This window comes from Phyllobates terribilis, unplaced genomic scaffold, assembly GCF_046119375.1.
Source record: "Phyllobates terribilis strain yellow unplaced genomic scaffold, ASM4611937v1 Scaffold_4__5_contigs__length_816908805, whole genome shotgun sequence".
NCBI lineage: Eukaryota > Metazoa > Chordata > Amphibia > Anura > Dendrobatidae > Phyllobates > Phyllobates terribilis.
In genome coordinates this window covers 78,812,790-78,834,331 of record NW_027362764.1, presented here as the reverse complement: position 1 = coordinate 78,834,331, position 21,542 = coordinate 78,812,790, and the positions used below count along the sequence as shown (strand labels likewise).

Genomic DNA, 21,542 nt, shown 5'->3' with positions numbered 1-21,542 from the left:
GTGAGTACAGGAAGCCACCCTTGCGCCCGAATCTACACGGACGTGGAGGGATCAGGCCACAGAGAGGACCGGCCCCTAAACTAGTGGAGAATAATCAGGCTCAGCTAGATAACCGGAGGCTGCTGTACTTGCAAGGTGCAGCTGCCAACCACCACAATTACATCGCCGAAAAGGTGGCTGCATAGGGTCCAGGGGATTGCAGGTTGCCCGACAAGGCCCGAGGCCACTGGCTTGGGACACTGATTGTGAGGTGCAGGGCGGGAGGGTGAGAGCCAGCGCAGGGAAGATGACCGAGAAAGGAACATAGAATGGGGTCCGGTTTAAGTACTCCTGAGAGACTTGAGAGTTGCTGAACCCCTTCTCTGGTGAACACAGGACGACGTGGGAGGTTACACACTGGCCTTGGTAACCTGGAGTCTTGAACAACTGTGAGTAAACCTTGAAGACAGCAGCGCACTGTGTCCTGGAATTATTGCTACGCCATCACCAGCCCTGCATTACACCTCACCAACAACATCTACCTCATACAAATCATAATACACTGCCCTGGAGCTTAGCTCTGCCTGTGGAGAGCTGAACCAACTCTGCTGCGTCACCATCAGCTCCAGTTGATCTGCACCGCAGCGGCGGCCCCATATAGCCGCATACCACAGGTGGTGTTGCGAACATTATCTCTAAAAACTTTATTCCCCTTTTACTTTTCCTCTTTTATTGACAGCCCAGCATTGACCGTCCCGGCTACCGAGCACCCCACGGCCCAGGGGGCGCGTCAGTCACACTATATAAATCTATGCCGGTGGCATGGATTTATATTGTGCGACCAAGTTGTCAAGCACTTTCCAAGTGATGCTAAAATCGCTTGGAAAGCACTTGACAACGGGCATGCGGAAATGCAAGTGAAGAACGCTTCACTTACGCTTGTCCCTGGCAGGAAAAACGCATGTACAATCCGCATGTACAATCCGCATGTGTTTTTTCTGCCAGGGAGATGCAGAAACGCTCAGGAAAAATCCAGAGCATTTCTGCATCGTGGGACAAAGGACTAAGGACTAAGAACTGCATAGGACTAAGCTGCAAAACTACCGTACTCACATCCACTTACAAAACAATGGAGCTACGTCTGACAATAAATGGGACATGGTCTTCGCAGGATCAATTGAAGCTGTGACAATCGAATACTTAAAGGGGTTGTTCCCTTTCAATTAAATTTCTTGCCTTGCTCCAATCTGCTATAAAAAACTAGCAAACTGCACTGTACTCACCTTCCTTGGGTCTCCCAGCGAGTCACTGCTGCTGCTCCCAGCGTCTGCAAATCAGTGAGATCAGCGGCTTTGAATTGGTTGCTGAAGCCACTTTGTACCAAGAGTCGGATCCTCCTTCAATCTAATTTTGGTAGCCCATACTAAAGGTAGGATAGTGGGGCTACAAATTTTATAACCAATATTTCTTCTAAAATTTTAAAGAGAAATAATATTCTACACCAAATTAAAACAAATCCCTAAATGCTGAAGTGGACAGAAACAAGATCTGATCATTCCAACCTACCAACAGCCATCATGTAATCCCATCGGTCTATCAGACACATCTTAAACTGAAAATGGTCAGAAGTTTCTCCTTGACCAATCAGAGGAATATTTCGGTCCATGTTCTGGAAAACAGCAGATGTCCAAGCCACCAGGAACCAGAGGACTAATAGCAGGATTACAGACAGCATCTTCATGACTCTACAGCTGGTCATGTACGGGATGCGCTGGGCCGTCCGAGAGAGGAACACCTTCAGAACCCTGGAAGAACAGAAAAAATTGACATAGCATATAATACATACAGTATTGACCTACGGCTCCATGACGATTTCCTTCATTTTGCCACTTTAAAAATAAAAACATGTTCTTGTGGCTAAATACTGCTGTTTCATACTTGTTATGGCATCCCCTAAAGAAATGTGATTTTCTTTTAGAACGTCCACCCATTTCACACTTACCAATACTCCCAGAATGTCCTGGACAGAGATGAAGAAATCTCCCAAAATTATTTTGGGCAAATTCAATGGAATTGGCCTATTAGATTGGAATAAATTTGGTCACAATCTAAAGTGACTTAATTGCTGGTATTATATTCTGATGCCTCTCCAAACCTCAAAGCATAACCTTTTAGTGACCAGGCCAAGTTTTTCACATTATACTTTATGTTAGGTCGACATGTTTTGCGTTTATTTGGAAAAACATCAGGAATTTCACAGAAATTTTTAAAAATAGCAATTTTCAAACTTTGAATGATTATCCATTTAAAGGGATGGTCCGAAAGCGAACGTAAACTTATTTAAATCCCTATCTATTTGATGCCATAATCTAAGATACTTTCTAATATACTTGCTTTAAAAATTCCTTACCTGTTAGTCTATTTTTTTTACTTCCTGCCTGATGAAAATTCATTTGAAAGCCCCCGGTGCATGCTGGGATACTCAAACGAAACATCATCAGAGCAGGGGGCAGAGGCTGCGGTCACTTTCACAGCCCCTGCCCACTCCCTGAATGAAGTGTAATCAGTGGAATAGTCCCTGCTCTGTCCCTGCACTATGTGATGTGCACAATGACAGTGCCCACTCTCTTTTCGGCTCAGATCTGCAGTAGTGAGCCCTCAACAGAGTAATGTCAGAATACCCAACATACAGGAGATCAGCGCCGCCCCCTGCAGGTGACATCACCGGTCTCTGGCAGGTATTGTAACACCACTGTGTTGCCAGCTCTTTACTGCAGATCTTAGCTGGCAAGAGAGTGGGCGCTGTCATTGTTCACATCACACAATGCACAGTACAGGGACTATTCCAGCCCCTGAAATGAGTGTCACTGATGACGCTTTGCTCAGGGAGGGGGCAGAGGCTGTGACAGTGACCTCAGTCTCTGCCCCCCGCTCTGAAGACGCTTCGTTTGCGTACCCCAGCATGCACTGGGGGCTCTCAAACGAATCATCATCTGGCAGGAATTACAGAAAAAGGGAGATTAACAGATAGTGTAGTTAGGTAACAGGAATTTTTAAAGCAAGTCTATTAGAAAATAGCTTAGATTATGGCATCAAATAGATAGGAATTTAGCTAAAATTTACTTTCGCCTTTGGACCACCCCTTTAATACAGATCATCATACCACACAAAATAGTTAATAAATAACATTTATAATAATAATAATAATTTTTATAGCGCCAACATATTCCACAGCAGTTTACATCCATTTAGCTCATGTCGGCTTTACATCAGCACATAAACTGTAAAAAGCTCTTATATTTTTTTTAATTGTTAGAAGGTTTAAAAATGTACCAGCAATTTTTCATTCTTTTCAAGGAAATTCCTAAAACTTAGTTTTTAATTGACCGATTCAGTTTTGAAGTGATTTTGGGGGACCTATATATGGGAAAACCCCCAAAAGTAATACCGTTTTAAAAACAGCACCCCTCAACAGATTCAAAACTACTGTCAGGTAGCTTATTAACCCTTCAGGTGCTTTTCAGGAATTAATGCAAAGTGGCATGATAAGAAGAAAAATGTTATTTTTACCTCCTAAATATTGCTAACTTCTGTACAGGCCTCTATAGCCGGCAGACGCTAAGGCCATTATTTGGCTGTGAATTGCCATGGCAAACATCAGGATCACACAATCATGATCTCACGGTGTCAATGAAGTTAAAGAGGGAGCCCCCACACTCTGTTAACCATTTAGATGCCATAGTCACTATTGACAGCAGCATATAAGGGGTTGAAGGGCCATGGTTGGTGCCAGCACCAATTGTGGCTGATTCAACAAGGTGTCAGCTATAGTGTACAGCCGACAGCTGCTAAATATCCTTCCATAAGGGGATGACACTCTTTTATATCCCACATCAGTAAAACACATATTGGTCATCACTAAGAGGTTGAATAGAGGACCAGGAAAGTGGTTAATGAAAACAAATATTATACTGACCAGTCCGAGGCTGTCACCTGACTCCTAACACCGCCTCTAATGCCAATATGGTTCCAAAATCCTCCATGTAGGTCTTCATACTTTAGCACTGAGGCACTGAGGCTGGCATTGCCCTCCCCCCACATAACCACATGAAAACTCCAAAAGTAAAGACCTTGTAGAGGACTTGGGAACTGCCGTGGTGGCAGAAGAGGTGAGGGCCTAGGATGAGTAAGTATTTATTTTTATTTATTTATTTATTTTACTCACTTATAAGGCACCATTAATTCCACAGCGCTTTACAGACATCATCACTGTCCCTATTGGGGCTCACAATCTACATTCTCTATCAGGATGTCTTTGGAGTGTGGGAGGAAACCCACACAAACACAGGGAGAACATACAAACTCATTGCAGATGTTGTCCTTGGTGGGATTTGAACCCAGGACCCCAGCGCTGCAAAGCAACAGTGCTAACCACTGAGCCACCGTGCTGTAAGTACAGGTTTTTTATTATTATTTTAACTCTTTCCAGGTCTTCAAAAGAATCCAGCAAAATCGAGGCCAGATAGTGTTACGCAAGGTGAGGGAAGGAGCAAGTGTACAGCGAAGTTAAGAGGGGGAAGGGAGCCCAACAACTAGGGAAAGGGGGAGTGGAGACCCCCAAGGCCGATCTAATATCCTCCCTACTACCCTGTCATCCCTATATAGGTTCCGCACCTATCGCCGAGCAGGAAACCTAATCCCTGAATGTCCCTAGAGCTTGGTCCTAGGTAGGGAGGTGACGGGGTGAACACTAGTCAGGCCCCACTGTAACTAAAGATAACAAGGTAAACAAACAAAGGAGATACACTTAGCTTGAGAAGACACCAGAGAGATAACGCTAACTGTCCTCCAAGGGAAGTCCAAGAAGAAACTAGACGACTACTAGTACTCCAGACATGGACAGAGGAACATAGAACTATCACCAGCGACTCTCTGGAGACACTGAAAGTTTTTAACTACCAATCACTGGTGTGTCAATTAGCAGCAGAAGGTGGAGGTTGCTGCTGGGTCCTAAAGAAAGAAGGATATCACTACACTACAGAGAAGAGAGGATCAAGAAGGTGTCTGCAATGCCAAGCGCAGTGCCCTTCTACAGCCGAATCCAGAGCGACTGTCTGTCACACTTGATACACCCATGACAGCTAGTCGCCATTTTGGTGCATTCCTGCAAATAGGTTCCAGAAAAATTTCAGATTTGTTAGAATCCCAAAATTTCAGGAAACTTCTCACAAATTTGATTTGTTACAGATCAATTCATTTATCTCTAGTCCTCGAGGATCCAGAAAAAAAAAACGTAGACCTAAAGCATTCCTGGAGGAGTTGGCGAATATCCTGTATTCACAGAAGCCTTACCAAACATTCCAGTACGTCTCAGCAATATGTACACACAGGAACAATATTTTTTAAAATGGCTGCTATTGAAATATTGCTGTCATGCAGGATCTAACAGAGAAATGTAATGTAACATAGTGGGACAGCTCCTTTACATTCATTAGTCATATGTCTTATTTTTTACGTAAAGTCCTCTAGCTATTTTCTCTTTGTTTTAATCTGATAAAACCCTCCCAGCAGTGTAGAATGAGCACAGTACGACTGCTCATTAATCTCCTTATGAATTATTGGTACGGGCATGGCATTACCTCTGCTCCAGCTTATACAAAGTATAGACAAGCCTAATTGAACATGCAAACACTCTATGTGCTCAATTAAATATTAAGTTGCTGATAATGCTCAGCTTATAATTTGTTCTGTAATGGAACAGAAATCATATTAGGTTGGGTTAATCCACCAGCCACATAGTACATGTCTCGCCGGATAGGTGTGGATCCAAGATGGAGATATGCCATAAATATCTATGATGGAAATACCTTTTTGAAGGAGTTGTCCAGTGCCCCTCACTTCCGCATCAGGAGTGGGCCACGATGGGGGAGATTATTACAGGAAACAGTCAGGACAGGGGACATTATTACATGGGGGGTGAACATGCATGACATTAAAGGATCGACAATGCTACAAGGGCCCATACATGTGACTGACATGCAGGTCCAAATTTTGCACCAGGGCCCGTCGGACTCTAGTTACGCCACTGGATCTAAGTATTTATTTCTGTTATGTTTTACTTATTGCATTGCGCTGATGGTAATGAGATTGTGCTTCTTTATTTGGCTCTGAGGCATCTTTACACCAATACGACACATCTTACTTATTTCCCAGAAGTGACATGGAACGAAATAAATCAATATTTTTTTCCATCTCACAAAGAGTAGACTAAATATAGAATTTGTGTGTTATAGTAATAATGAAATGTAATAGTCTCTGTATCATTTACCAAAATGTTTATACAGATTTTTTTAAGGTAGTGTTAATTTTTTATTTATTTATTTTTATATATTTTTTAAAAAATTATAAAATATTTACTATGCACAGGGCATACTTTAAATCTGCGTATGCGCCTCCACCGGCACCATTTCACTTAAGACCAACAAGAGGTCAATCTGTGCAAGAGCCGCCCAAGGCGAGGATGATGCCACCACAAACGTAAAAGTAGAAGGAAGATACAGACACCAGAGGCAGTGGAGAAGCCGGGGAAGGAGCCAAAGACTCTAACCATAGTCCTTTCCATATGCACCGAGAGTTTATTACACCCAAACTTCAAATGCAGATTAAAGAACAAATACAATGCAGATTTCTTTACTAAAGGAAGAGTCAGATAGCCATATAACTTGAATGAGGTTTGCAACGCAATGATCAGACTGGCTGTCGGCTCTCCCGACCCGAACGTGACAGCATATAGTTTAATGAAGTTGTCATGAGAGAGCCGATGACTAGTCTGATCATTGCGTTGCGATCTTCGTCCGAGTTATACGGCTGTCTGACTCTTCCCTAAAGGTATCTATTAAATCTATATACCAGCTCCATTATGGCCGTGCCTTTACTTTAACATGTAAAATCGCGCCGACTGGTTCTCTTTAACAATACAACTATTAGCGCACATTCTGAACACTGCTTGAAGCTTCACCAGTGCATAGGCAGTCAGTGTTATTGGTGGAATGACCCCTTTAATCAGGCGGATATTCTGTTTTTGAAATAAACTATAATAATATAGATAAAATAATAAAGAAATCTATTTAATAAGACAATGAAATATCTAAAAGTCATAAATATATTGTATGAGAAAAAAAAGTATAATACCTGTATAGCTTCAATGTCACAGTTCCATAGACAATTGCAAATCCCAAAAGTCGAACCCATCGAAGTAGGATGCAACGAAAAGTGCTTGGATCAAAATATAAGATAATGACCTGTTGGAGAAGAGAGAGTTGACAGTCATTACTATTTTAAATTTTTTTCCTTTGCACGTCTCAACATTTTTTTTAGAAGATATAAATAAATAATAAGAAGTATTCAGGGGCGTAATTATAATGGGTTCAGGGGTTGCAGTCGTTTTCGGACTTTGGGGAAAAGGCAAAAGATCCCTTTGGCCAATATGAGGAGACTAAACTATTGAAGGCATGTTGGAGATTTTGAATTGGGACCCACAATCTTCTAGTTTCACCACTTTGTAGGTAAAAATATCTTGAGCTTATTACATCCAAACAAACATAAAGCAAATGGATTTAAAATAGCTTCTCAGCCCACTGCATAAACCAAGGGCGATTTACAAACTAATGAGGTGAAAAACATTTAGAAGAGCTGGGTCAGCCATCTATCACCACATCACGAGGAGCTAATGGTCCAGTCTCTCTCCCCGGACCACTAAATGTAATCGGTTTATTTCTCTCTATGTGCAATGTCTATTTTTCTCTAATATTATAGATACAAAAAAAGAAATTATATACTTGCAAAGAACAGTTGGTAATATACGTACAATATACAGTGTGGGCCATTTATATGGATACACCTAAATTAAATGAGAATGGTTGGTGATATCAACTTCCTGTTTGTGGAATCTTAGTATATGGGAGGGGCAAAACTTTCCAGATGGGTGGTGACCATGGCGGCCATTTTGAAGTCGGCCATCTTGAATTCAACTTTATTTTTTTCAATGGGAAGAGGGTCGTGTGACACATCAAACTTATTGAGAATTTCATAAGAAAAACAATGGTGTACTTGGTTTTAACGTAACTTTATTCTTTCATGAGTTTTTACAAGTTTATGACCACTTATAAAATGTGTTCAATGTGCTGCCCATTGTGTCGGATTGTCAATGCAACCCTCTTCTCCCACTCTTGACACACTGATAGCAGCACCGCAGATGAAATGCTTGCACAGGCTTCCAGTATCCGTTGTTTCAGATGCTGCACGTCTCGTATCTTCACAGCATAGACAATTGCCTTCAGATGACCCCAAAGATAAAAGTCTAAAGGGGTCAGATCGGGAGGCCTTGGTGGCCATTCAACTGGCCCACGATGACCAATCCACTTTCCAGGAAACTGTTCATGTAGGAATGCTCGGACCTGACACCCATAATGTGGCGGTGCACAATCTTTTTGGAAAAACTCAGGGAACGTGCCATCTTCAGTGCATAAAGAGGGCAACACATCATCATGTAGCAATTTCAGATATCCAGTGGCATTGAGGTTTCCATTGATGAAGAATGGCCCCACTATCTTTGTACCCCATATAGTGTACCACACCATACCATCAAGATACGAGATGTGCAGCATCTGAAACAACGGATACTGGAAGCCTGTTCTAGCATTTCTTCTGCAGTGTTGCTATCAGTGTGTCAAGAGTGGGAGAAGAGGGTTGCATTGACAATCCAACACAATGAACACATAACACATAAACTTGTAAAAACTCATGAAAGAATAAAGTTACGCTAAAACCAAGCACACCATTGTTTCTCTTATGATATTCTCAATAAGTTTGATGTGTCACATGACCCTCTTCCCATTGAAAAAAATAAAGTTGGATCCAAAATAGCCGACTTCAAAATGGCCGCCATGGTCACCACCCATCTGGAAAAGTTTTCCCCCTCCCATATACTAATGTGCCACAAACAGGAAGTTGATATCACCAACCATTCCCATTTAATTTAGGTGTATCCATATAAATGGCCCACCCTGTATATCCAGCTGTGTTCTGCATGCTTCAGAATAATGCTATACTATGAATTGGGCCGAAAACTCTAAATTTTACCCATACAAATAGAGTAAAAATAATAAAAAAGAACTGCTAGATAAGCTTATGTTTCACAACAAATATGGAATCATACGATACAGAGAACCCGATTTTTTATTTGTGGTTTTCCATTTTCTTGGTCTTGTCTTTCTTTATTCACTGGCAAATTTTGCAACAAATACATCAAAGTAGGCACACAGTGTTTGATTTATTTTATATTTTGCACCTTTTTAGAGAAAAAAGTTGCACAATCCTTTGAAAAATAATTAAAATGTTGCACGTGAGTAAACAATTGCACACAAAAAAAAATGAAATACATTTTGTACTTCATTAGGGTACTGGAGAACAATTAAAAAAATAATCCAACATTTTGAAAAGTCACAAATGATAATAAGGCTAAAACATCTGGATAATCAAAACCATGTCTATATATAAGTTGAAAAAAAAAACAGATGAAACCAAGTAAAGTTAAAGGGGTATTGCCATCTCCAAGATCCTATCCCAATATGTAGTAGGTGTAATAATAATAATATTAGCAAATACCTCCAATCAAAATATAATATAGTTCTTCTGATACGCTATGTCGCTTACCCCATGTGCAATGCACTGCAGAAGCTTAGGTAACAGCTAACTAACTGTCATTGTATGAGTGGTCATAAACATAGATACCTAAGCTACTGCAATGCCCTGGAGATGGGGTATGCAACATAGTGAATCAGAGGAACTATACTAAATTTCTAATTGGAGGTATTTGCTAACAATATTGTTATTACACTTACTACATATTGGGATAGGATCTTGGAGCTGGGAATACACCTTTAACTTTAAAGAGGAGTAAATTAAATAATGAATAAGGGACAAATAAAAAACTTACTGTTAGACCCATTTTTACTACAGAAAAAAATACACAAAAGCAATGATAAATCATATTAATAGAATATAAAGTGGCATATGGGAAAAAAGCTTGAGATTACAAATAAGTTAATTGATTAACATATTTAGGTGCCCATTTCCTGATTACTGTACAGTGTAAACAGGCCTAAAAAAAGAGGAAAATGCTTGATTGTCTGGTGAAATGATCTTTTAGTTTGCCCATTTTCGACAGCACATCATTCTGTGTAAGCAGGACCTGTGCCGCCTAGGACAATGGCAGCGTAAGATGATCTATTAATTGCGCATATTATTATGCAGTCTGCCTGTCTAAACTGCTAATAACCCCTTCACCCCAAAGCCTGTTTTCACCTTCCTGACCAGACCAATTTTTTGAATTCAGACCAGTGTCACTTTATGAAGTAATAACTTTAGAACACTTTAATGGATCCCACTGCTTCTGAGACTGTTTTCTCGTGACATATTGTGCTTCATGATGATGGTAAAATTTCTTTAATATGACTTGCGTTTATTTGTGACAAAATCAAAAATTTGGCAAAAAGTTTGAAAATTTAGCAATTTTCAAACTTTTAATTTTTATGCCATTAAATCAGAGAATTATGTCACACAAAATAGATAATAAATAACATTTCCCACATGTCTATTTTACATGAGCACAATTTTTGAAACATATTTTTTTTGTTAGAAAGTTAGAAGGGTAAAAGTTGACCAGCTCATGAGGGACATGACTCATTTTTACAACAAAATTTACAAAACAATTTTTTTAGGGACCACATCACATTTGAAGTCACTTTGAGGCATCTATATGACAGAAAATACCCAAAAGAGACACCACTCTAAAACCTGCACCCCTCAAGGTGCTCAAAACCACATACAAGTAGTTTTTTAACCCTTCAGGTGCTCAATGGCCTTGAAAATGTGGTTAGCATTCGAAACGCATCGCCATGTTGCCATGCAATTTTGAATTTTAATATGCTTCAATAAAAGCTTAGATTTTTATACTATTTACCAAAAGCTGGATTTTCTCCTTTTCACTGTTATTCTACATTTGGTCAGAATGTTTCTGTGCCTCTGGACTACAGGAGTGGTGAGCTGGACAAATCTTTCTTTGTTCCAAAGTTAGAGGACGCCATGTCACGTTTGGAGAGCCCCTGATATGCCTAAACAGTGGAAACCCCCCACAAGTGACAACATTTTGGAAACGAGAACCCTCAGGGAACTTATTTACATTTGTGATGAGCTCCTTGAACCCCCAGGTGCTACACAGAAGTTTATAGTGTTGAGCTATGAAAATGAAAAAAATCAAATTTTTCCCACAAAAATGTTTTTTACCCCCAAATTTTGCATTTTCACAAATGTAACAGGAAAAATTTAACCATATAATTTGTTGTGTAACTTCTCCTGACTACACTGATACCCCACATGTGGGGAAAGACTAGTGTTTGGGTGCACGGCAGGGCTCAGAAGGGAAGGAGCACCATTTGACTTTTTGAATGTAAAATTTGCTGGAATAAATAGCGGACGCCATGTCATGTTTGGAAAGCCCCTGATGTGCCTAAATAGTGGAAACCCCCCCACAAGTCCCCACAAGTGACACCATTTTGGAAACTAGACCCCTCAGGGAACTTATCTAGATGTGTGGTGAGCACCTTGAGCACCCATGTGCTTCACAAAAGTTTATAACTTTGAGCCGTGAAAATAAAAAAATAATCCCATTTTTCCCCAAAAAAAATTTTATAGCCCCAAATTTTGTTTTTTCACAAGGGTAGCAGGAGAAAATGAACCCCAAAATTTGTTGTGCAATTTCTCCTGAGTACGCAGATACCCCATATGTGGGTGAAAACTACTGTTTGGGCGCACAGCAGGACTCAGAAAGGAAGGAGTGACATTTTGAAATGCAGACTTTGATGGAATGGTCTGCGGGTGTTATTTTGCTTTTGAAGAGCCCCTGATGTGCCTAAACAGTAGAAACCCCCCACAAGTGACCCCATTTTGGAAACTAGACCATTCAAGGAATTTATTTAGATGAGGTGAGCACCTTGAACCCACAAGTGCTTCACAGAATTTTACGTTGAATTGTGAAAATATATATTTTTTCTACAAGAATGTTGTTTTAGCCCCAAATCTTTTCATTTTCACAAGTATAGCAGGAGAAAATGGACCCCAAAATTTGTTGTGCAACTTGTCATGAGTATGCCGATACTCCATGTGAGGCGTCGGGCTGTTGCTGGATTCGAAATGGGTCCAGAACCTTCTGTGCATCTCCCATTTCGGTCCAGCTGGAGCTGATGCTGCTCAGCATCATTGTCGGCCCCAACGCCTAGCTGGTCCACGAGATGTACAGATTGTCTCTTGGGTATTTGTGCCTAGCAATGTTAAGCGTAGGTTGCAGAGGGAGACAGGGCTGTTGGAGCCTAAGTCCTGGATTCTCCGCACTGAGCATGTCCGTGACCTGGCGGATCGTGATTGGTGGTTTGGCAACCACCTAATCCGGTGACCTGGCACCGCCTGATTGGTCGCGGGTGACGTCACCAATAGTGCGAAGGTGGGCAGGGCTTAGTCTTTAAAAGACCCGCCCACAAACATGACGGCGCGCTCTGATCATTGAGCAGTGATGCTGATGTGTGGACGACTGTGTTCCACGTAGTTTCCATAGGCAGGTGTAGTGCAAGTAGGCAGGCTAGTGGAAATAGGCAGGTAGCTCCGTCTTGCAGTCTGGCTCTGCCAAAGGGGTCGCCTAACACCCCGAGCAGCCTGCAAACGTCCTGTCCATGGCTATCGCCTGTCAGCCACGTGGAGTAATACCCTGCAGTCCGGTAGCGCGCCGGCTGGAGGCACGTGTACCCGTCGGCGTAGTCACACACGCATCCTAGCGCCGCCAGTGTAGTCCCTGTGTAGTTAACAGGGCTACAGCTACTTCCCCGGTCGCGCATCTCCCGTGAAGTTAACGGAGATAGAGCGAACCGCTATACCCGTTCCTGTGTGCAGTAACACGGAAGGGTTTATCATTTAAGTTGGGTGCTTTCCTTTTCACCCGGGAAGTGTTCGGCAGCAGTCCACCAGGCTGCATCGTGGACCCCGGGGTCGGTTGCGTTCCATTATAATAAAGTTGTCTGCAACCGCCCTCCTAACACTCCATATGTGGTTACAAACTACTTTTGAGGCACAGTGCAAAGCTCAGAAAGGTAGCAGTGCCATGCTGAAGTTCAGATTTTGCTGGGCTGGTTTGAGGGAGTCATGTCACATTGGTAGAGCCCTAGAGGTGCCAAAATAGCCGAACCCCGCACAAGTGACCCCATTTTACAAACTACACCTCTCAATGAATTCATCTAGGGATGCAGTGATTATATTGACACCACAGGTGTGTCACAGCATTTTATAGCATTGGGCAGTGAAGAAAAGGTAATTCAATTTTTACCACCAAAATTTTGTTTTAGCCCCAGATTTTACATTTTTACATTGGTAAAAATGGCACCAAAATTTGTCCCCCAATTTCTGCTGAATGTAGAAATACCCCATATGTGGCTGTACAGTGCTGCTTAGCCACACGGCAAGTCTCAGGAGGGAATGAGTGTTATTTGCCTCCTGAAGCACAGATTTTCCTAGAATAATTTGCAGACTCCATATACAGAGCCCCTAAGTGCTAGAAGAGCAGAATCCCCCCTCAAGTGACCCCATTTTGAAAATTATACCCCTTTGGGAACTTAACTACAGATGTAATGACGATTTTGACTCCATGGGTGTTTCTCAGAAATCAAGCACTAGTTTGATGTTGTTGAGTGAAATTTGCAAACTGCCATTACAGTGACCGGTATGTTGTAGTGACCAGTACGCTGTAGTGACCAGTACATTGTAGTGCCTGTACATTGTGCCCAGCTCTTGCTTCTGGAGACACCCACTCAAAAATTAGGCGGACTCTCATCTCTACAGAAATGCAAAACATGTTGTCACGCAAGGTGTGGGAAAGACTTAGTGCAACACAAAGGGTAGAGAGAAAGGGGGCCCAGACTCTAGGGAAAGGGAGGGAGTGAAGACCTCCTAGGTTGATCTAGAATCACCCTGTCTCCCCAAACGTCCCTGCATTGGCCCTTCACCAATCGCCGCACGTGTACCTCGCCCTGTCTTTCCCTGGCTTTTGGCTCAGGCAAGGGAAGGGAGGAGATGAGCCCTAGTCGATCTCCACTAAACACTATAGACAACAAGGAAGGACAAACAGGGGGAAATAGCTTAGGTTTAGACGACCCCAGACAAATGTGCACGCGTCCTCAAGCTCCAGAGAGGACAAAGTACTGCTCTTGCTAAAGCCTTCACAGGTAGTAATGAATATCGCCGTCACCTCCCTCTAGAACACACCATGTATTTATACACTCAGGTCAGGTAGTTAATTAGCCAGAAGGAGGTAGCAGCTGGGTCCTAGAGACAGTCTCTAAGAAATCTTTGCGATCTTTTGGAGGCAGAATGAACAAATCAATAGAAGGTGAAGAATTGGTTTTATTAATTTTTTACGCCATTCCTCGTGCGGTATAAGTGATTAGAGGACTTTATTCTTTGGGTGGGTGCGATTACTACAATACCAGATTTATATCGGGTTTTTCTGTTTGTCTGCTGTCACACACTAAAAGATGTTTGTTTTTTTTCAAAAACTAGTTTTTGCATCATCATATTTTGATAGCTATAATTTTTCCATATTTTGGCCGACTTAAGTCATGTGAGGGCTTGTTTTTTGGAGAACGAGTTGACGTTTTTATTGGTGCCATTTTCGGGACATGACATTTTTTGATCGCTTTCTATTCCGATTTTTGGGAGGCAGAATAAACAAACACTAGCAATTTAGTAATTGTTTTTTAATTTTTATGCCGTTGCGCTTGTGGTAAAATTGATAAGGCAGCTTTATTCTTCGAGTCAGCATGATTACAGCGATGCCACATTTATATATTTTTTATGTTTTGGGGCTTTTACACAACAAAAACTACTTTGTAGAAAAAAATAGTTATTTTTGCATTGCCTTATTCTGAGAGCTATAACTTTTTTATTTTTCTGCTGATGGAGCTGTATGGCAGCTTTTTTTTGCAGACCAAGATGATGTTTTCAGCAGTACTACTTTTGTTTACATTCGTCTTTTTGATCGTGTTTTATTGCACTTTTTGTTCAGTGGTAAGATGATAAAGCATAGTTTTTTGTCTGTTTTTTTTTACGGTGTTCTCTGAAGAGGTTAACTAGTGGGACAGTTTTATAGGTCAGGTCGTTCCAGGATGCGCCAATACCAAATATGTGTATTATTTTTCTTTTTTTTTACATAAATGAATGCATTTATTTGATTAATATTTTTCCTTTTTTCTGTTATTTATTTTGGGATTTTATGTTTTTACAATTTTTATTAACTTTTTTTTTAATTTTTTTACATTGTCCCAGCATGGGATATCATCTTTACATTGTCGGATCGCTGATTTGATATCTCTGCAAGAGTTTTTATCCTCTTAATATATTGCAGCCATCATATTATATAGCACTGTGTACTTACAATTGCTCATTTTGCCTTTCTACTCAGCTAATTCTTCTCTTTTCCATTAGGTCTATAACATCATGTGATTACAAACTGACTAGCTGAATCATTTTAAGCTCCATGTAGAATAAGGAGGTCAATTTCCCCTGCATGAGTCATCTTTGGAAAAGTCCCTGGCAAGGGGGTCGAGGAAGCAGTTGGGTCAAGAGTTGAAGAGGAGGATGATTCATGAAGGAAAAAGAAATTTCCTGTTTCTACATAGAGCAGAGAAAAGAGAAGAATTAGCTAGGTAGAAGGGCAAAATCAGCAATTGTAAGTACCAAGTGCTATATAATATGATGACTGCAATATATTAAGAGGATAAAACTTTGATGGGAGGAGGAGTGCTTCTTTAAAAGGTGACAAAACTTTGGAAGAATTTTTTTTATTTTGTAGACTGTTAAGATCCCTGCAGATCGGTGGGGGTCCAGATCATGAGACCCCCCCAATTGTTCAAAAGAGAGATGAGAAATGTGTAGGTCAGGAGGCAAAAGCGAAATGGACCCCACCACCACCAATTTAAAGGGAATCCTTCAAAGCTCTATGTACAAACAGGAAGTCAATTTTCCCTGCACAAGTTATGAGTCAGTACAAAAGTTCCTGGCAGTGGGAGGAGGGAGCAGCTAGGTCAGAAGTTGAAGATGGGAATGATAAATGCAGGGACAGGAGACTTCCTGTTTCTACATAGAGCAGAAAAAATAGAAGAATTAACTGGGTAGAAAGGCAAAGTGAACAATTGTAAGTGCACAGTGTGATATAATATGATGATTGCAATATATCAAGAGGATAAAATCTTTGATGGGAGGAGGAGTGCTTCTTTAAAGGTTAACAAAACAAAATATCAAAAATGTTTCCAAAGTTAAGTTCCCTGCAGATCGTAGGGGTCCATATCTTGAGACCCCCACAATTGTTCAAAAGAGAGATGAGAAATGTGCATGTCAGGAGGCAGAAGCAAAATGAGACCCCACCACCACCAATTTAAAGGGAATTTAAAGACAAAATAATGCTTTAAAATGTTTTCAAGTTGAGTAACATTTTAAAATGATTCCATATACGGTAACTCATTTTCTGTGAATCAGAGAATTTATTTTACTGCAACAAATATTCAGTTTGCCCTTCAGTTCAGTTTTTTAGTGTCTAATTGCACCCCTAGCAATTACCACCTAAAGCACATGACCCTAACTATGGATCATCTCACAAAACAAGGAAGGAACAGATATCTCAGAAAACCTTGCAAAACCTGACGAGGAGGACAAATAGTACCCCAGCAGACAATACTGTAAAATTCAGGTCATGGAAACTAGTCATTAAAGTCATAAGGCAGTGCGCCAAATTGAGTCTTGCATCATCATCATCACCATCATCCTATTATCTACAGTATATTCTCTGCTTCTTATTATGGAAATTTTATGATGCTTTCCATTCAAAAGTGGTCTTCTTAATACAAAAAAGGTGATATTCTTCATGGAGCACTGACAAAAAGGCAGAGTATTATCTCACAGGACAGATTAAATGAGAGGTCACACAAATGGGTTCTAAGAAAGGATAAGACTGACAGATAATTTCAGGACGAAATAAATAACCTGCCTGGGTCCCATGATAATGCTACGTTTGTGACTGACCTTTCTATTCACTTGTAGCAATGACAACTGGTTTAGCCAATAGAAAATAAGACAGCAAGCAATGTTCAGCATAGGTGATCTAATACAGAGGATATATAGTAATAATTTAAGACATTTTTTTTATTTATTTTACATATCCACATACAGTTTTGTGCAAAATATTTTGTTAGGTATAAGAAAAATTCTGCAAACTAAGAATAATTTTAAACATAAAAATGTTAAGTTTATTTTTAGCAATTAATAAAATGCAAAGTGAATGAATCAAAAAGATCTAAATCAAATCAATATTTGGCGTGAGCAGGGCAGGCGGGGGGTCCACTCGCCGTCGGGCTCCCCGCCGCGCTATGGGACCCGTGAACGGAGGAGAGTGGTGCCAGCGCCCGCTCCCCCCACTTGCTGAGGGCCCCGGCAGCCGGCGCAATACTTACCTCTCCCCATGCCTCCGCAGCAGGTCCTGCCTCTTCCGCGGCTGCTGCACAGTGACGTCTCAGGTCAGAGGGTGTGGTGATGTCTTTACACCGCGCTTTCTCCTGAGCAGTCACAGTGCAGAGCGGGAAGACACCAGCGTGCGTGAGGAGTCCGGAGCAGCGGCAGCAGGTGAGGAGGAGTGAGGTGACAATTTGATTTTTTTTTTTATTGTATAGAGGCATGGGCATTATAAGGGACGGGGTAGGGTGACATCCTGCATGGGGCATCATAAGGGAGGTGGGGTGTGACATCCTGCATGGGGCATTATAAGGGACAGGGGGGGTGACATCCTGCATGGGGCATTATAAGGGGGGGGTGTGACATTCTGCATGGGGCATTATAAGGGGGGGTGACATCCTGCATGGGGCATTATAAGGGACAGGGGGTGTGACATCCTGCATGGGGCATTATAAGGGGGGGTGACATCCTGCATGGGGCATTATAAGGGGGGTGACATCCTGCATGGGGCATTATAAGGGAGGGGTGGTGTTACATCCTGCATGGGGCATTATAAGGGTGTGTGTGACATCCTGCATGGGGCATTATAAGGGAGGGGGTGTGTGACATCCTGCATGGGGCATTATAACGGACGGGGGGGGTGTGACAACCTGCATGGGGCATTATAAGGGTGGGGAGTGTGACATCCTGCATGGGGCATTATAAGGGGGGGTGACATCCTGCATGGGGCATTATAAGGGAGGGGGAGTGTGACATCCTGCATGGGGCATTATAAGGGAGGGGGAGTGTGACATCCTGCATGGGGCATTATAAGGGGTTGTGTGACATCCTGAATGGGGCATTATAAGGGGTGGTTGACATCCTGCATGGGGCATTATAAGGGAGGGGGGGTGACATCCTGCATTGGGCATTATAAGGGGGGTTGACATCCTGCATGGGGCATTGTAAGGGAGGGGGAGTGTGACATCCAGCATGGGGCATTATAAGGGAGGGGGTGTGTGACATCCAGCATGGGGCATTATAAGGGAGGGGGAGTGTGACATCCTGCACGGGGAATTATGAGGGAAGGGGGGTGTGACATCCTGCATGGGGCATTATAAGGGAGGGGGGTGTGACATCCTGCATGGGGCATTATAAGGGAGGGGGGAGTGTGACATCCTGCATGGGGTATTATAAGCGAGGGGGGGTGACATCCTGCATGGGGCATTACAAGGGGGGGTGACATCCTGCATGGGGCAATATAAGGGAGGGGGTGTGTGACATCCAGCATGGGACATTATAAGGGAGGGGGAGTGTGCCATCTTGCATGGGGCATTATAAGGGAGGGGGTGTGACATCCTGCATGGGACATTATAAGGGAGGGGGAGTGTGACATCCTGCACGGGGAATTATGAGGGAAGGGGGGTGTGACATCCTGCATGGGGCATTATAAGGGAGGGGGGTGTGACATCCTGCATGGGGCATTATAAGGGAGGGGGGAGTGTGACATCCTGCATGGGGTATTATAAGCGAGGGGGGGTGACATCCTGCATGGGGCATTACAAGGGGGGGTGACATCCTGCATGGGGCAATATAAGGGAGGGGGTGTGTGACATCCAGCATGGGGCATTATAAGGGAGGGGGTGTGTGACATCCAACATGGGACATTATAAGGGAGGGGGAGTGTGCCATCTTGCATGGGGCATTATAAGGGAGGGGGTGTGACATCCTGCATGGGGCATTATAAGGGAGGGGGTGTGTGACATCCTGCATGGGGCATTATAAGGGAGGTGGGGTGTGACATCCAGCATGGGACATTATAAGGGAGGGGGAGTGTGCCGTCTTGCATGGGGCATTATAAGGGAGGGGGTGTGACATCCTGCATGGGGCATTATAAGGGAGGGGGGGTGTGACATCCTGCATGGGGCATTATAAGGGAGGGGGGAGTGTGACATCTTGCATGGGGCATTATAAGTGAGGGGGGGTGACATCCTGCATGGGGCATTACAAGGGGGGGTGACATCCTGCATGGGGCATTATAAGGGAGGGGGTGTGTGACATCCAGCATGGGGCATTATAAGGGAGGGTGTGTGTGACATCCAGCATGGGACATTATAAGGGAGGGGGAGTGTGCCATCTTGCATGGGGCATTATAAGGGAGGGGGTGTGACATCCTGCATGGGGCATTATAAGGGAGGGGGTGTGTGACATCCTGCATGGGGCATTATAAGGGAGGTGGGGTGTGACATCCAGCATGGGACATTATAAGGGAGGGGGAGTGTGCCATCTTGCATGGGGCATTATAAGGGAGGGGGTGTGACATCCTGCATGGGGCATTATAAGGGAGGGGTGTGCGACATCCTGCATGGGGCATTATAAGGGAGGTGGGGTGTGACATCCTGCATGGGGCATTATAAGGGAGGGGGAGTGTGACATCCTGCATGGGGCATTATAAGGGGGGGTGACATCCTGCATGGGGCATTATAAGGGAGGGGGAGTGTGGCATCCTGCATGGGGCATTATAAGCAAGGGGGGATGTGACATCCTGCATGGGGCATTATAAGGGGGGGTTACATCCTGCATGGGGCATTATAAGGGAGGGGGGGTGTGACATCCTGCATGGAGCATTATAAGGGGGGGTGACATCCTGCATGGGGCATTATAAGGGGGGGTGCCATCCTGCATGGGGTATTAGAAGGGAGGGGGGGTGACATCCTGCATGGGGCATTATAAGGGGGTGACATCCTGCATGGGGCATTATAAGGGGGTGACATCCTGCATGGGGCTTTAGAAGGGGGAGTGACATCCTACATGGGGCATTATGTGGGGGGGAACAGCCTGCATGGAGCATTATGTGGGGGCACAGACTGCATGGAGCATTACATGGTGGCCGGTTTTCTGTATGGAGCGTTATATGGGGGCCAGTATCCTGTATGGAGAATTTTATGGGGGCCAGTATACTGTGTGGAGCAATTCGCCGGATTCTGAGCTATTGTAGAATTTACAATAGATATCGCTCATGTAATGTAAGAATTGAAATCTTTGGCCTTGTACTATATATATATTTCTCTGCGGTATCTGTGCATCATGAATTGTGGTATGTGTTAAAGGGGCCAACTGAGACTCTTTCACCCAGGGCCCACAAAAACCTGGAGCCGGCCCTGGGCGTGACCATCCTTTCATCAATTCTTTGAAGGAACTTGGCAGGGAGCTTGCTCCAAACATCTTGGAGAAATAACCACAGATCTTCTGTGGATGTCACTTGCGCAAATCCTTCTGTCTCTTCATTTAGTCCCAGACAGTCTCAATGATGTTGAGATCATGGTTTACAGGACTCCTAGATATTCTTTCTGCTTAATAGTGTTTAATGACATTGGCTGTGTGTTTGGTTCTGCTGCAGAATACATTTAGAGCCAATTGAACGCCTCCCTGATAACATTGAATGATGGAAAATTATCTGCCTGTATTTTTCAGCATGAAGGACACCAATAATCCAGACCACATCCTCAACTTCATTTGCTGAAATACAGCCCCAAAATTTGCAAGGACCCTCCATCATGCTTCACTTTTGCCTGCAGATATTTATTATTGTACCACTTTCCAGCGAGCAAACTACCTTCTCTTATACTTAAATATTTCAAATTCTGACTCATTAGTCCAGAGCACCTGTTGTTAATTTTCTGCATCTGAGATTCTATATTTTTGTTCATAGTTGAGTCGCTTGGCCTTGTGTCCATGTCAAAGGTATGACTTTTTGACCGCAATTCTTACATGAAAACTAATTCTGATGGTATTTGGGTTCCACTGGTTTCTTCTAGTTCTTAGCTGATGGCACAGCTGGACATGTTCTAATTTCAAAGGGAAGCATGTGCCATTCATCTGGTACACTAAATTTCCTTGGCCAATCACAGTGTCTACAGTCCTTAACATTGCCCATTACTTGGTGCTTCTTGTACAGATCATCTAGAAACCTTAGTCTG

The 21,542-nt window shown here is 42.9% G+C and overlaps 1 protein-coding gene across 2 annotated transcripts in view; it reads right to left on the bottom strand.

Annotated features, from left to right (window-relative positions):
• GPR158 (G protein-coupled receptor 158) overlaps window positions 1–21,542 on the bottom strand; it is a 361,595-nt gene that overhangs the window by 71,614 nt on the left and 268,439 nt on the right. For both annotated transcript variants that reach the window (XM_073677528.1, XM_073677529.1), the window contains 2 exons: window positions 7,171–7,280; window positions 1,546–1,784 (listed from right to left, as the gene is read on the bottom strand). In XM_073677528.1, the coding sequence (XP_073533629.1) occupies window positions 1,546–1,784; window positions 7,171–7,280 (349 nt within the window). The remainder of the gene's footprint in view (window positions 1–1,545; window positions 1,785–7,170; window positions 7,281–21,542) is intronic.